Raw genomic sequence first — 17,092 nt, forward strand, 5'->3', positions numbered from 1 at the left:
CTCCATGTTTTTCCATCTTTGAAAAACTAAGTCTGATCTACATTTCTCTGACACTCTCTAGAGGGTCCTCTGGATTTTTGTGTTTATTGTTGGCAACATTCATTTGGCATCTATTTGCTTATTATCTAGTATTGTTAGATATATTTTGGTGACAAATGTTTTCCTTCCCTAGCTAAATTTTAAGTTCTTTAAGAGCACGGACCCAGGCATCACTGGGTGTCTATACTGCATTGCACATCAGCAGAAATGTAATACAATTATAGCTTAAGGGATATCTGATCATTAATATTTGGGTACAGTATAGGATGTTTTAAAGAAATGAAGCCACGGAGACTGTGGAATTCATTTTAGAGATAATTTTGTTCAACTCAATATCAAGAGACATCATCGTCATGTTCTTAGTCCCCATTTCAATAGTTTGTGTTATGTATGCTTTTGGCAGTTTGGATCCAGATAATATATTCCATGCTATGACCAAAAATTCACATTCCTTTATTGAGTCTTCCTGTCTATCTCTCTTTTCGGAATGTTATATCCCTGGGATCAAGATATCTTACTGAATAATTTTTAAAAAATTGAGTAGCTCAACTCATGGGTACGGTAAGGAACATGGAATCTTCAGCTTAGTAATGACTGAGAAAAAAGGGATACCACCTGCAGCCAAGTCCTGCAGATTCTCTCAGGAAAGCTGTCATCTGTTCTGATAAAGAAAGAATTCTTTTTGAATATAAAAATTGGTCAAATAAAATCATAGTCTTCCATTCTTGCAGAACTGCAATTCATCTCTCTCTCTCTCTCTCTCTCTCTCTCTCTCTCTCTCTCTCTCTCATTTCTGTTTTTAACCACTTATAGGTAAGTACAAAATGGTATTTAAGAAAACAGGGATTCCATCCTGTCTAAAAGTTGCCTACTTGTTAAATTTGTAAACATTTATTGAGAGCCAAGAGTGGTCTAAAGCCTAAGTCACTGGGTACCGTATTTCTCTCTAAATGTGGCAAGAATGAATAAGAAAGTTTTCTGAACTTTTTAGTTACTTTTTTGAAATGAGTACTCACCAATTTTTGACCTCTAAGATTTCTCTACCAAAGACAAGTTACATCTTTGGGTCTACAAGGAAAATAGTCACTGAATTCAATCACTTCACTCTTTTTAGAACACTGCACTTAAAAGGAAATGGAAAACAAATGTTGAGACTGCTCCTTCTTCAGAGAAAATAACCTCCACTCTCACCCTCTTAGGATCTTTGACCCCCTCTGTCTGAATTCTTCAATCTCAGCCCAGGAATTCCCATTCAGATGAATGTACATATCACTCCCACATAGAAACCTAACTTTTGAAGCGACTTCAAGTTCCTTAGGAAGTAGACTGCTTTAAAATCAAGGGCACATTTCTAGCTAAATAGCCATTTGGTGGCTTTCAAAAACATAATATATATATATAAAAGCTCAGAGGCTATTACCCATCCATCTTTCTGTTTGATGACCTCGTCCCATTGGATGTGAGATTGGGTCGAAGAAGTAAGTCCAGGAGCTGTCCTCTTGACTCTGCGTTGTCATTCTTTGGTCTGGATGGCTGTCATGGGCTGGGGCTGTTGTGACCATGTAGTTCAAGCAATTGTCAAAGTGTTAGTTGACATTGGGCCAGGGATACACTGATAATTTTAAAAAGACTTTAGTCTCCAGACAAGACAATGAACTCATCTTCCTGGTATAGAGGGAGGAGAAGTGTAAGCACAGAATGTTTTGGCAGGTATGGGTTTGTTCATGTTCATGTACTCAGCAGTCAGCAGGTGAACTAGACGGCGCAAAATCATTAATGACTCCTGCAGGGAATACAGGATGACTTACAGACGTCAAGCAAAGACGAAGAAGTAGTTCTTGAACCACATGCCCTGTTGCCCCCATCCCCTAAAGGAGGAAGTCTAAGCACGTGATGTCATTCCAAGACAACCACATCCCGGTGAAATGCACATTAGCCTGGTAGTGATTTAGAGAAGGAATCAGGTAACAGCCACCCACAAGATAAACATGAAAGTAAATGCCATTCATCTCAAAAGCATGAATGGAACCCGTTAGAAGCGTTACCTTCTAACAATGGGATCCACAGCACAAGCGACACATAAGAATTCAGCACATGCCACTGCTTCATTCTGAGCCAGCGGAGATATATGGGTAGAGAAGAGTACAACAGTGGCCCCTCAGCAACAACCACATGCCATAGCCAGTCACTGAATCCACTGCTCAGCCAGGTATGCATTCAGAGGCTTTCACACACTGGCATTCCATGTTTCTGCCACACCAAGAATCGTGCATAGGAGCCTGCGGAGTCAAGTTATCTGGCATCACTTAGAGATGACGACACGACTCGAGCCCGATTTCCACGATCCCACGATTCTGGACTAGAGAAGGTGCGTTTTTGGTAAAGCTCAGAAAAAAGCACTGCGAATTCAAAGAGAAAGCTCCAGATAGACATGACAAAAGTGCTAAATGACATCAGACAGGTATTTCCCTCAAACCATCTGGCTCCATTTCTTCCAACACTGGGGTTCGGACCAAGGGCTTTCTGACATGCCCAGTGTTTCAAAAAGCCATGTTGTAGATTCCTTTACAAAACAAAAGGGAGCATTTGATAAGATCAGAGTCTCTGCCCCAATCTCACTAGGGGATGCCCAAAACTGGATCTGAAAGTGATATACAAAAAGGGCATATTCTCTATGTCTCCTTTGTACGCTGTATCTACTCCTTCTTCGGTGATTTGTTATGAGCATCTAAGGATTGGCTCTGTGTTGACCACATCATAACTTATTAAAGAATCTTAACATCTTGTGACAATTCCTTCAATGTCTTTCTGTTCCATGTCCTCAGCGCTCAGCATTTAACCCACAAGGAAACTTCCACCCAAGCTTCCTTATTAAACAATCCATTACCAGCTGTCCCTGTTGTTGAATGAGAGTCTTCTTTTGGATGATTGGGGATATGCCCCATGCCATCCGCTCTCAACCCACTGCTCTTTCTGGGTAGCTGTTTCTTCCACTGTACGACTAGGGATTTCCTGGGCTGTGAGAAGATGTCAGTTGTGAGCCTTTATTGTTCAGTTTCCTTACCGACACACAGCTTTCTACTTTCAGGCCACATACACATGGGAGAAAAGATAGAAAAGGGAAGCAGCAAGGAGTGACAGCGCTCATATTCTGAAAGGGGTATTGAATCAATGAGCACTGGGTGTTGTATGGAAGCCAATTTGACGATAAATTGTATTTAAAAAAAAGAAATCAACGGTGCAATCCTTCAATTTTTCAGATAGGAAAACTAAGACCCAAAGTAGTCTTGCTCAAAATCCTGTAGCCAGATTTGCACCAAGTCAGGACTAGGCCACAGTCCATGAATTCCCAGTATGATTCTTAATTTACTGTTGTCCACAGCCTCACATATCCTTGGAGAGAACCGTGTGTTCAAAGAATTAACCTCTTTGCTGCAGTGATTTTGGAGGGAGGAATATATTATATACCAGCTGATGACAAGATCAGCCTAGGGGGAGGACTTCTCAAATGGTGGTCACATAACTCACGATCACATGCCCTGGAAATGCACCAGGAGCGGATTTGCCAGCACAAAAGATGTTGACAATGACCGGGTGCTGCTGCACCGGCACGTTACGACGTTATGTCTACGTGGCATCTAAGATTGCCAAAATTGCTTTTTACCAAAAGTAAGTCAATGAAAGAAAACTATTCTAGCCAGTGTTTGGCATTATATAAACAATGTGTGACGGGGTAAAAATGCCAACCTCTCAGTGTTGTAATTGTTCAGTTTTAAAAAGAATAAAATGAATGGAATAAAACGTATCAGGGTGCCAAAGCCACTGTCGTTTTCATGTATAGCAACGAATAGCAAATGTTTCATTCCTCAAGAAAATGAGAGTCTATAAACTCGCCAAGCCAAAGTATATTTGGCAACCGGCAAGACTGGTTGTATTTCATAATTTTAGAAAATGATATGTATGATTTGATAATAAGAAAAACCTTTAAAAAACTAAAACTTGTGTCCTCATTTTACCTTTGCGTTGGCCAAAACATTCCTGGGGTTAACTCGTTATCCAGAGGGAGGAAAAAAGACGCCCCCAAGTCTTCGGTTTTACCTCCCACTGACTAAATCACTACCTCCTGACAAATAATGAAGTTAGGAAAACCATGGAGCGTTAGGAAAAACAAAAAATGGGAACATCAACCCAAACACAAACCGCCCATTCAAAATGTTTTAGAAAAGAAAGAAAAAGCAAAATGTACGCCTGTGTGCACACATACGGACACGCACGCACGTATGCACACACACACACACACACACACACACACACACACACACACTACTCTAGCACTGTCTTTATACACATAATGATCCTTTAAATACCCAGTAACCCCTGCTGTTTTTAACATATGGATTAGCAGAGTATAGGATTTCCATCATAAAATACGAAGGTTGACTCTCTTCTAGAAGTTGTAATGTTCTTTGATAAAGCCCCGAGGTCACCAACCAGAATCTCTTTATGTTTTGCAAGTACTGATAAGAGAACTGCTAGCATGGTTACTCCTTTCCCTTTCCCTCTGTTAGGTTCTGTTCCATCTGGTTTTTCAACTACACGCCAGGCATGATGTCCCCTCTTCTCCCCTGCCCCCCATCACCACCTTTCGACAATGGTCTCATTAATTCCAAACCTCTTAAGTAGCTTTCTGTGAAAATTTTTAAGTACAAACTGCCTTCAATTCTAAGATATACTCTTCGCTTCCAAAAGGGGATTGGAATGGAATCCCATTCTGAAGAGACGTCTGCTTCTCATTTCCTTCTTCTATCAGAAGACTCTTGTTAACTCGGCTCGTAATCCTCACACGAAAATAAAATCCACTGGGAAAAGTAATGAGAGGCAGGCCTGTTGGGCATATTCAGTACAATGGCCAGGACTTAAAACCTATGTCCTAGTGGGTGTCTGAAATGTTTCTTGTGTTGTCTGAAGACATCCCTCAAACTATAGCTTTGCCCTTTGGGTTCTAAGTGGCTGTTTCTAACATTTTTGTGTTCGGAGTATCCAAGGCTAAGAGAATGACAGTTGAACTGCAGTTTTCACGATGCTACAAGCTGTTATCCTGAATTAAAGCTTCTTTTGTTCGAAACATGATAGGCATGGCTCCAAGACAGAGAGACAAAAGAGGATATACTTCTTACTTTTTTTGTCTTATCCTCACAGACCAGTAGTGGTACTTGAGATTGTTTTGGAAAACCTGAGATGTTTGCACATAAATAGAAGTAACAGCGTCAAAGCTTCCCCCCAAGATACTCTGGGCTTAAAAACAGAAAAAGAGCAGTCACAGACATTCAAATACAGTCTGTATGAGCTACTGACCTTCCCTCCAAGGGTACAAGGGATGCCTTTCTACAGTGGAGTGAGGAACAAAATGTAAAAAAAAAAAAAAAAGAAAGAAACCAGATTCATCAAAGATCTTCACAGATGATACGGATTCCAAAGACCGCTGCACTTGTCAAGCTTTCTTTACAGACCCCTCTGCTCAGCACGGAAAGATACACTCTTCATCACACATTTCCATAAACACACACACATCACCAAACGGAACCTTTAGGAATCTCTACACACACACACACACACACACACACACACACACACACACACACAACCTATCTCAGGTACGTTATGCACATTTCAAAACCATTTTTAACTTTTTCAACATTTTGGCCTTTCAGGCAACCTGACAAGTCAGCATTTTTCTTCCAGTTTCTAAAACTTGTGTATAGATTTGACGGCTTTTCATGCTCTGTGGCTAAAAGAAATTACTGCATGGAAATAGAAGATGTGGCTAATGTCTAACAAAAGAGTCTTCCCTATTCTGCGAAATGACTTCGCAAACTCATCTAAATCAGGACTGCTGACCACCATCCTCCTTACTTGGGCTCGTAGAATGCTGGGTCTCCTCTTCATCATGACGCTCATGGTGAATGAGAGGAGAGTGTGGTTCGCGGGTCCAGCTTTCTCCATTAGCAATGGTGCTGCTTCTGTCCACATCTGCCGTGACGATGGTTACATACACTGTGACTTTTTATCAAGCAACCTTTGATGTTCTGTTCTTCCACTAAAATGCATGCTATCTAATAGCGCCCTGCCTCAACAGTATCGCTGAGCATCTATGCTCAATACTGTCGAGCGGCTCCACCAATCTCTCCCAAGAGAAAATCGATGGGCATGAAATTTCTTAATGATTACCTCTTATTTTACTCTAACCACTTTGTCAAGGGCAGCGTCATAAACCATTTTAATGGGTTCATTTGTATAATAAAGCATCTCGAGCCCAGATGGTATGATTGGTAAGTGGCTCCTAGGTCGAACTGAGTATCCTCGCCAAAGTTAAGAATTTGTGATGAGATATTAACTACATTTCCCACTGTGTCCTGATGATTGACCTTTGCAGCATCACGGACTTTGAGGGAAAAAAAGTCCTTAATTAAGTATGCATAACCCATTACCAGTCATCCTCGCAGTTGTCTGAAGTAACACTCCTGGATTCGATTCGCCTGGGCTCCATTGGGTCCGATCCTGGTTCTGTTTTGGGTGGTTAAAAAGCCGTGGTGTGGTTGAAACTGTGATAACGATGATTGAAGCAATTAGGAAAATGTTATTTCTCGAGCCTCCACCACTTGTTCTGTACATGTCTCCCTTCTTTAGTCTATGCAGTGAATCATCTATAGCAGGTTGCATAGATGGTTGAGTGGAAACGGAGGGAAAGCAGACAGTCACTTCAGCTTGATTCAGCCACCCTGTTAAGCAGCTCAGTGTCCTCTGCATTCTGTCATAGAATACGCTTGGGTCAGAACATGAGATTTTCCGGAGAAAGCAGCCCAAGAAGCTGCAGCAGAAGAAAGAACAGTTTTGCAAACACCAGCCCTCCACCGAGGAGACCCAAAAACGTCAGAGCTTTGCCCATCCATGCAGTCTGTAACAGCCCTGTGCACTTGAAAGCCCAAGGAATTGGTATCATTGGCAAGTGCATTACATGTAGAGCCTCAGGCTGACGAGGGAGATACCTGAAAATTATACCACGATGATCACTTTCTTTCATTAGTAGTTCTGGTGGGGAAAGGAACACCGTAAGCAGCCACGGATGTCCTACAGACGATTCTAAGAAAGAACGTCTCCCTGTAGCAAGCATAGGATTTAGCTATCCATTTCTGAATAGTTACAAACACCTACGGTATTCTCATCACAGGCAAAGCATTTCATGAGCAAGCCATTCCCAGCCAATGAAGGAAAAACGAGATTCGCACATTCAGTACAAAAGCACCGTAGGTAACCAACCGCCATCACAGCAGCTCCCCGGAAAAAGAAAAAAAAAAGGCAAACTTCCACCAGCAGCCTCATACTGTCACCCAAGACGATAGAGCTGGGATAGGGGACGGCACCTGACAGAAGGATCATGACAAAATCGGGATATATTGCTTTTGTGAAAATACGACTTGCAAATCCACCCTAACTCTTTCAAACTTAATTTTCATACTCCACTGATACAAAATTCTTTTCAGAACTGTAATGCTATCAACCCTTACTTCGCAAGTTAAGCACGTCAGGTTTCGAATCATTATCCACATTCCCCAGAAGCATGAAACAAGCGGCAGCTGACACACCCCTACAGTAGAAAGAGGGCAGCCTACAGAATTGTATGCACAGGTGCCAAGTAGAAAGGGGAACTGAAATTGGAAAATACGCCACAGAGATGAAAAATACCCAGGCAAGTTTCCCCCAGGAGCTTGATCACACAGTTTATTTTTCTGGTTGATCGGTTTGGGTTACCACCCAAGAAAGCTGAGTTTCTGAAGTATCAAGTCCATATCTTTACTGATGGCCCCACCTGGAAGATGGGCCCACTTCCTGAACCCAGAATACAGTGTAATAGTAAATAAAGTTCTCGTGGTCTTGGTTATTTGCTTTTCTTTCTGAAGTCATTAAAAAGAGTTGCCTTGTTTTATAGACCAAGCTCTGCAGAGGTGTCCGGGCTAAAGAATACACCACTTACAAGCATCTCGTTCTCTTGAGTATTCTCTATTTCTCTTGAGTATTTGTGGCTTTCAATGCCATACATATACTCAGATGCCTCAGGGCCCAAGCCATTGTTTGGGCCCCTCACTTCCTGGGTGCTATCCACTTGGGGATAGTACTCTCAGGTTTCAATAGGACAGACAGAACTTCAGTGACCTGGGAGAGTTCATGGCAAAGGTACACCTTCTCTAAGGACAGGTTCAGAATTCTCATCTCTGTTCAGCAATATCTTAGATCATTACAGATATGTCGAGGAAACCCCGTCATCTGATGGAATATTAGACTGATCGTTGCCTGTTTTTTTCTAAGGATGCTTTTCAGCTCAATTGCCATCTCTGGTCCCAAAAAGTTTTACAACTGTCACAAATGTGGATACTATTATGCAGTGGTTTCACTACTGAAACACAATTGTTTTTAACAGTTGGGCGCTGCTTTGTTAAAGCTCAGCTGACACTTGTCCTTCCCTTCAATGTCTTTCTCTCCTGTTGGTGCCCTATTCATTTGTTAAAACCAGATGTGCTCCCTTGATTTCAACCAAGTTTTGATTACCATTCTTGAATGCCGGTTCCCAACGTTTAAGCCTTTCTAGGGCCGTCTAAGTCTTCAATTTAGAATTGAATCAATTCTAACTCTAAATAGATAAACCAAAACAGAAAGAACCCAAGGCATTAGGAATTTTATAAAAGCTATTTGCCCCATTGCTCTTCCAAATATGTTTGGGCTTCCATTAGAAGAAATCATTTTTCTTCCTTCATAATCTTATCAAGGTATAACTAAAGTGTGATCAGTCACGGGTTTATGCTCATTTTCCACATTAACTATTTTCCAAGATGGACCCTCTTGGGCACCACTCAGGTTAATCAGTAAGCCTCGCATAAAATGGTTCTACCGTAATTGATTATCCTTACTGGTACTGGAGATAAAATCTTCATCATCATCAATGCCTGATCCAGAATAACTGGGGTGTTTGTCTCTTTCATCTTCGTTTTCTTCAGTTGGTTCCCAGCCTGCTGAGATGATATTTGAATCCGTACCTGTTGTGGTGACTTATGTTAGTGGCTGGACTGGATGCCAAACAACCCATTTGACAGAGGAAGAAAATCAGGCACAGAATGTATAATGGAATTCCCAACATTGTAAGAGCAGAGTGAGACATCTAATATGTGTATCCCCAAATTCTTGCATCCTGGTCTCTGAAGCTAATGCATAGGTTTAAAAACAACCAGTTATGACCTTTACAACTGAATGATCTCTTTAAGGAAGTTAAAAGAATACATATGGACATAATCCCACCAAAGACACAAAAGAAAAAAAGGCCAGTAAACACTCCCCCCTCCCTGCTTTCAGATTGTTAACTTATTAATTAAGCATGTGCCATCAAAACTAGGGTGTCAAGAATAGAATGGAAAGGTTTCACACATGCCTCTTTCTTTTGTCCAGCCACCTGCAGAAGAATTTTGGAATCTAAACACTTGTCAATCATTTTTACAATCCCATAGTTGTATTCACGATTTGTTAATTCATTTTTGACCTTGTAGAGCATCACATCACCCTAGCTTTGAATGCAAAGGAAAGCTGAATTACCATTCCCAACAACACTGCAGCATACATTAAAAAAAAAAAAAGGAATCAATTAAAAGAGAAATCATGCCTGGCAACTATTAGTCAACCAAAAGGGTTGACTAAAATGGACTGGAGCCAAGATTTTGAGAAATTCTCATGTTTTCCCTTTGGGATGCATCACAGGAAAGAAGATGGAAACCAAACCCTCTGCCTCCTCTTACTGGTTGCTGTAGAAGATGCCTCTTTACTGAAAAAGGGCTTCTTATATTTTGAATGAGATTCATGCTATCTTTTGGAGCGAACATTTGTGTTTTCTTACAATCAGTGTCTACCCCAAGAATAGTTCCACTGATGGATATTTTCTATATTTTTCTAGTTCTAGCTACACTATTTTATTTTCCCATGGAAAGTCAAGAAGTTTTAATGACTTTTGTCATTGTAGAATATCTTTCAGGGCCAACCTTCAGTTCTGTCATCAAGAGAGACCTGATCCCCTTTCACCATGCTCTTATTAGCCTCCTCCAGGGCTGTATTAATTCCATAGAGTAGAAAGAAGAAATCTGCTTATGAATGCTATAAAATCAAACACGGATCTCAGAGCTCATGATCCTTCAAAAGTCATCCAAAACATTTGTGAAGCCAGAATGGACTTTAGACTTAGTATCCCTGAGGTCAATGAACTATCAAGAGATAGTTATGAAATGAGATCTGTCTCAGAGAAGGAGATCTGTCTTTCAAGAACTGTCAAGAGATCTTATGAAATGAGATAATAACAACTCATTACCAGCCATTATCGTTGTTGTGTGAAGAGGATTCTCGGACCCTGATGGCTGAAACCACCATGAAAGCCAATCCTGGGCTTCTCGCCTCTTGGTTGCTGTTTTGGAAGTCGTGCCACTAGAACTCATCAAAGCTGTTGTAACCATAATTGAATTGATGGTTGAAAGGTTAATTATCAGTTCCTAAGAAGTAGCCCTGAATACGCTTTTACTCTTTCACTACTCAAGAGAGTCATCTATACGTAATATACATGGAGGCAAGAAACAGGAAAAGCACACAGGAGTTCCACTTATTTTAGAGGCCCATACTGCAGGTCATAGAATGTCAGAAATGGAAAGACCTTAAATATCATCCGGGTAATGATCCTCATCTTAAAGAGGAAAAAACTGTGCTGGACAGACCTTGCCTTGTGTGGTGTCAGAAAGGCCAAATGAGAGGTCTCAAAAAGAGCGTGACAGCGGTCTTTGCATTTTGAAAAACTATAACACCACAGAGGGGTTAAATTTTTGTCTGTGGTCCCAAAAGGCCAAACGAGGACCCGCGGCAAGAATTGCAGGGGACGACTTTTCTTCCAAATGTTGGATGTAAAAAGGTTACAATCTGAACTATCCAACGATGAACTTCTTCATAAAGTATTGTGTTCCCCACGGTCAGAAAGATCGCTTAGCAGGAAAATTGTGCAGATCAAATGATTAGAAGGGTTGCTTGAGTGAAACTATTGAAGATCCTCTCCAAATCTGAGAGTCTATGATTCCGAAACCAAGCTCTCCAGAGTCTGAGCCCATCATCTTCCACACACTCTATCTTGGCCAACCAATATCATTCTCCATGAATTTAGGGTATGATATTTTTACCAGCAATCCGAGACACGTAACCCCAGCAATCCCCAATGCACAGAAGGATCCCACATGAAGGGGAAAATGCAAAAAGATGCCTTTCCATCTTTTTCCATTTAGCGTCCAGATCCGCTAGCAATTTTGCCCATGGCCACTTTTTATGCCACCATCGTATTTTGCGGAGCAGAACGTGACATTTTGAGTCCATTTGTGAAAGGAAGGTAATAAATCAGGAAAGACAGGCACAAACAAAGTGAACCAATGATCTCACTGACAAAATCAGAAATAAGAGTCCTGGTTTGAAACTTCCCAAGACGGCTATTTCTGCAACCATAATGTCCACCGGAAGAATATTTCATATTCTTCAGATAAAAAGCTGAAAAACGGCTCAGGCAGAGAGGCTGAAACCATCATCAAATCCCCAAATACAAAAGCAAGGTGATTAGATATCTTTTTTTTTCAGCTATTAAGAAAGCCCAGAAATGGCCCAAGGTGAAGAACTGACAAGGAAGACCTTTTCCTTCACAATGTTTGTTCTATGAAGATAAACATTGCCAACATTTAAGAACAGCATATGCTTTATTCTGCACACCCCCTCCAGCATTACCTTAACCACTGTAACATGTAATCACAACATAACATCAACACTATTTTCCTTACAGAAGTATTTGTCGAGATAAAAAATACGGTTTACTCTATGTGTTTATAAGCCAAGCAAGGGTAGAGGACAATTTTTACTACCCTCCTTCTGCAGAAAGAACGCCCAGTGATTTTGAAATACGGTCATATCATCCATCAGCAAAAGTTAATAAAGGAAGATATGCTTGTAATCTCCCATTGTTATAGACTTGGAATCTCTTCCCACACAAGCTCTCAATTCAGAATACTTTGCAAGGATTTAGACTTAGTCAAACGTCCAGGGGACTGGTCAGAGGCCTAGATTCCGACAGAAAGCAACAGGTTACTTCCTCCACTTTACAGCTGAGGATTTAGATGTGCACCCCAGTGCACAGGGGTGACAGTTTGCACCCATGAATCAGCATTTCCCTCTGTTATCACTGGCCGTGATGATGAGATCGGCAAAGGTAGGAGTGTGCACTCTGTAATAGACTTCTTTTCAAGAGGATACGTTCTGAATGAATCTCCTAACTGAAGCTTCGGAAGGAAAAATAATTCTGATTCGATGGGCGTGTGGCCAAAAGGAAAACAAATAGAAAGAACACATAAGAGTGTCCACTTGTATCCCCAGATTCACAGGCCCTCTGGTCCGTACCAGATCCTCTAAGGAGGATCCTCCCTCCCTGAGGAGGAGATGGAACATGGGTGGGAAATTTCTCCAGGATCATGGGTGTCCTTCTCCTCGACCTGGAAAAACTTGGCATTGAGGGCAATGGAGAAACAGAAGACATAACAGTTTACCTGTTGTTGCAGCTGCTGTGTGATCCTGAGTCTTAGGCTGTGAGTTACCCAACCAGGACCACATCCAATTAGTTTGCTCCTGAACTGCTGCGTGGCTGTTTGAGTGCACAGTTGAAGTAACTGGATCAATTATGAAAATACCATTTAGTGAGATCTTTCCACAAAACCTTTACTCCCAATTCTACATACATAGAAAGTCGGTATCTATTACAGAGCGGAGATTACCAAAGAAAGATTAAGGCCTGCTTTTATCTCTCCAGTCTTCTAACGTCTCTTAGAATCTTAGAGCAACATCAGAAATACAAGTTCTTTTTTTAAAAAAAAATTTTTAACGTTTATTTAGTTTTGAGAGAGAGAGAGAGAGAGACAAGTGCAAGCAGGGGAGGGGCAGAGAGAGGGGGAGACACAGAATCCGAAGCAGGCTCCAGGCTCCGAGCTGTCAGCACAGAGCCCGACGCGGGGCTCGGACCCACGAACCGTGAGATCATGAGCTGAGCCGAAGTCGGACGCTTAACCGACTGAGCCACCCAGGAGCCCCCAGAAATGCAAATTCTGCACGGGTATCAATTCAGTGGTACTCATTTCTCAAATGGAACCCTCTGAACACAGGCTCAGAGCAAAACCAAGTAGGAACTTAATAACCGGTGAAGGAAAAGAGATGTTATTTTACTTGATAGGGCGACCCAGCCATGAACTGAAGATCTTCGATGCAGCATTTCATAAAGTTGCTTTCGTTCATTTATTTTTGGAGTGTCTTTAGAGATGCTTGTTTGTAATCTCTTGGGTCTATCACTTTATGCAGGTAGCTTCTGATGACAACTGCCATTTCAAAGTTCTGCCCACACTCATTAACTTCAAGTCAAGCTTTATGCTTGAGCAGGAGGAGCTTTGCAAAGGGTGTGTGTTCAAAATGTTGAAATCAGATGAAGCTTTGTTGAGTGTCCATTTATCACTTCCTGTCACTTTTAGTTCTAATTCAGAATGTGTTTCCAGAAAAGAAACAAGACTGCCCAAGTTAGAGAAATTCTGGACTCTATTCAAATTAGAGAAAGGACGACCAGTAATATTGTGCAATTTGAAATCTCCCATTTGACTCTCAAGTGGGGCTTGAGTCTAGAATGTTTCCCTGCAGGGGCACCTGAGTGGCTCAGTTGGTTGAGCATCTCTTAATTTCGGCTCAGGTCATGATCTCATGGTTTGAGTTGGAGCCCTGCGTCGGGCTCTGTGCTGACAGCTCAGAGCCTGGAGCCTGCTTCAGATGCTGTCTCCCTCTCTCTGCCTCTCCCCAGCTCACACTCTGTCTCTCTTTCAAAAATAAATACACATAAAAAAAGAGAATGTTTCCCTGTAGAAGAAGAACAGCAAAGATCATCAGGATAAACAGCTAAACCACTCGAGATCTTTAAAAGCCATTTCAAGTTAAATACTGTTTTGAAAATCTGATATAAGTTATGACTCCTGTCCTCAAAAAAGTGATCCAACAGATACACATTCTCAAAATTTTGCATATTATTTCAGGTAGCTCTTGAACACCTTATAACCCATCACTGAACCTATGGGAAGCCCATTAATTCCAGGTAAAAAACTTTGACTCTGTATTCAGAAAACGTCAACAACCTGTGCAATATGCTCTGTGCTACAAAAGACACATTGGCACAGAGTAGAGAGAATAGGAGCCAATTTCACCAGATAAACCTGAGCATCCCCCTGAAAAATTCTCAGGCACCTCATTCTGCCCTCAGAAACCTTTTTAAATATGGAGACCTTCTGCCACTTTCACCGTATAAAAGACCACAAAGAGACCGACAGGAAGCAAATAAACAAGAGCAAGATAGAAATAGGAATACTTCTAATTTCCTGAAAGGAGTCAGAGCCATCAGAGTTTCCAATTTTCCCAACCCAAGTAGCCCATGCCAGACCAAAAAAAAAATTTTTTTTTACATATATATATATATATATATATATATATATATATATATATATGTATATATTTCTTTGCTACCCAGAAGATGAGGAAATCGAGTGTTCCAAGGTAAGAGGCTGCTTCCTGAGTTGGTTTAGGTTTCTGGATTCCAGAGAATGCCAGACCACCAATAGAAAAGAGGCTGACAACATGCCTCCAGGAAGGCTCTTCCAAAAATCACATTTGTAATAAAAAGCCTGATGGAAATCAAAGCCTCTCCAGATGGTTGTTCTGGTTGGCTTTCCCTACAGCCTCCCACTAGGGACCCTTAAGGAAGGAATGAGCCAGCCAAGCTAAAGACGTGCTTCTCTGTCCTCAGCCCAACCTCCTCTGGACATCTGACCTCATGTACCCATTACAGAGGATTTGCTGTCACTCCCTCCCTCCAAGCTCTACCTTTTTGGTCCAACAGTCATGAACAAACCATAGGGAAAAAGCAAAGAAGGAGATGAGAGGGCGATGCAAATACTTTCCAGTGAAAGTGGGCACAAAGGGCAAAAAAAAAAAAACCCCAAAAAACAAAAAACCCTCAATGAGATCGAACACAATGTTTACATATTTCCACTCTCGCAGTCCTAACGTGATGAATTACCCACACATCCAAGCAAGTATTAACAGCCTTCCCCTACAGGCTGGGATATACAACTTTTAAGCAGATTTAATTTGATCAGATAACTCCTTCAGATATGCTTCCTTAAACCCAAAACAAAGGGACTGTTTAGTAAATCATGGGTGATGAAGGTGACTGAATCTCACGCCATCAATAAAACAGCATGAATCAAGTTAAAACACAAAAATGTAAGGTTCGGTTGAGAAAAACGCATGGACTGGTATGCATGCATTACGATCCCAGCTGTATGAAAACAATCTTATCCAAAGGTGGATAAGAACAAGAAAGAAACATGTAAAAGTAAAAACAGCTTCCGTGTCATGCTTGAGTTGTCACCACGTCCCTGAGACAAGAGAACAAGAAAAACTCTTCTAAAAAGACTTCCAAAATGGCACTACTTCTCCCAAGGTAAGCAAAACAGAGAAGCGGATGGACAAAAACTACAGGCGGTAGCAGCCGATGCATACAGGGCACTGACAACCGTAATAGCCCACCTCCCCACATGAGGTCACCAACTTCTAGAGACAGGAGACAGTCGACACACAAGTGAGTGCCCGTCACTCAGGAAGACCAGAGACGTTTCTGCAAACAAATCGCCATCGGAAAGCACAGTGATTCATTCTCCTTACTGGTAATGGGGGGATTCTCTGGTTTGTCGGACACCCCGGGACTGTCTTGGTCCTGGGTCGGGTAGGCAGTTGGAAGGTGGGTGTGGAAAATGCTGTAGCCTCCCGAAGTGCTTCTTTCACTGGACGATCCACTGCTCACGTCATCGTCAGTGGGGTTGCTGGGGTAGATGTCTTCAGGGTTAGTTCTGTATTCACCCGTCTGGGTGTAGCGGGTGCCATCACGGTTAACAATGGCTGGGAGAAAGAGAAGGCACTCTCAGAGCTTGACAGCCGACATTTTCTGAGTTTAAGCAAGACTGTGGATTATCATGTAAGACAGTGACTTCAAAGCTATTTTTCTTTGTGACGAAGCAAAACAATACTTAACTACCTAGCTAGATGGGTGGGGGGAGTAGGTGATGCACTAAGAAAGTGTACCCTCCCCTGCCCACCCCCACCTCTTAGAAACGGGGCGGGAGAAAGAGGGTGTGTTTGGACGTGTCCATGTTTGAATCCCAGCTTTGTGTGCCTCTTGACAAAGCTGGTACAGGGCTTCATTTCACTTCTGTCATTTGTAAAATGGGAAAAGTACTACCTTCTGTTACGAGCACTATATGATGCACTGTATGTAAAGTGCTTAGCATAGTATCCAAAATTTAGCTGGTCTCAAAAAAATGATAATTTCCCCACTGGTTCCTATTCTCCCTTCTCAAGGACATGTAAAATTTGTTGCTATTGATTCCAACTATTTCTAGAAAGGACTGGAAGCAGGAGCAAAGAGGTTAGTAGTCTCAACAGGGAATATATATTTGCAAATCCATGAAGAATCAATGCCCCCTTCTTTCGAAGGGGCGAATGTTGTCAGTCTTCATGAACCCCTACTCTGGTTAAGACATCAGCATGCCTCAACAGTGACAGAGCCCTTGCCCGTCCTCTGTAAAATTCAAACTTGAATTTGAGAAGCACAGAGGCATATAAAGCTCAAAATCTTTGATTTCAACAAGGCAATGCCTAGAATAGACAGGAGGAGAAAAAGCAAGAATGATTTCCTTCATTGTTCCCCTGAAAAAGACTGGCTGCCTTTGTCAAGTCTGGCCCACTCACCGCACAAGTGTGCATTTAGCTGAAATGATTTTCTGCTATATTGCACTGGACTAAATATTCCTTGTGTCCACCTATCTGGCTTGCCCAAGTGGAACTATTAGTAAAACATACATTA

General features: G+C 41.7%; 1 protein-coding gene across 15 annotated transcripts in view; it reads right to left on the reverse strand.

Annotated features, from left to right (window-relative positions):
* Positions 1–17,092, reverse strand: part of CD44 (CD44 molecule (Indian blood group)) — an 89,514-nt gene that overhangs the window by 23,090 nt on the left and 49,332 nt on the right. For 5 of the 15 annotated variants that reach the window (XM_019470086.2, XM_019470088.2, XM_019470089.2 and 2 more), the window contains exons 5-11: positions 15,895–16,128; positions 12,693–12,812; positions 10,442–10,570; positions 9,003–9,128; positions 6,528–6,641; positions 5,953–6,069; positions 1,460–1,588 (exon numbers count right to left, since the gene is read on the reverse strand). In XM_019470086.2, coding sequence (XP_019325631.2) covers positions 1,460–1,588; positions 5,953–6,069; positions 6,528–6,641; positions 9,003–9,128; positions 10,442–10,570; positions 12,693–12,812; positions 15,895–16,128 — 969 coding nt within the window. The remainder of the gene's footprint in view (positions 1–1,459; positions 1,589–5,952; positions 6,070–6,527; positions 6,642–9,002; positions 9,129–10,441; positions 10,571–12,692; positions 12,813–15,894; positions 16,129–17,092) is intronic. The other 10 variants (XM_019470107.2, XM_019470106.2, XM_019470090.2 and 7 more) reach the window with 9 other exon arrangements.

The sequence above is a fragment of the Panthera pardus genome, unplaced genomic scaffold (assembly GCF_024362965.1).
Source record: "Panthera pardus isolate Hobbes unplaced genomic scaffold, ASM2436296v1 HiC_scaffold_12, whole genome shotgun sequence".
Lineage (NCBI taxonomy): Eukaryota > Metazoa > Chordata > Mammalia > Carnivora > Felidae > Panthera > Panthera pardus.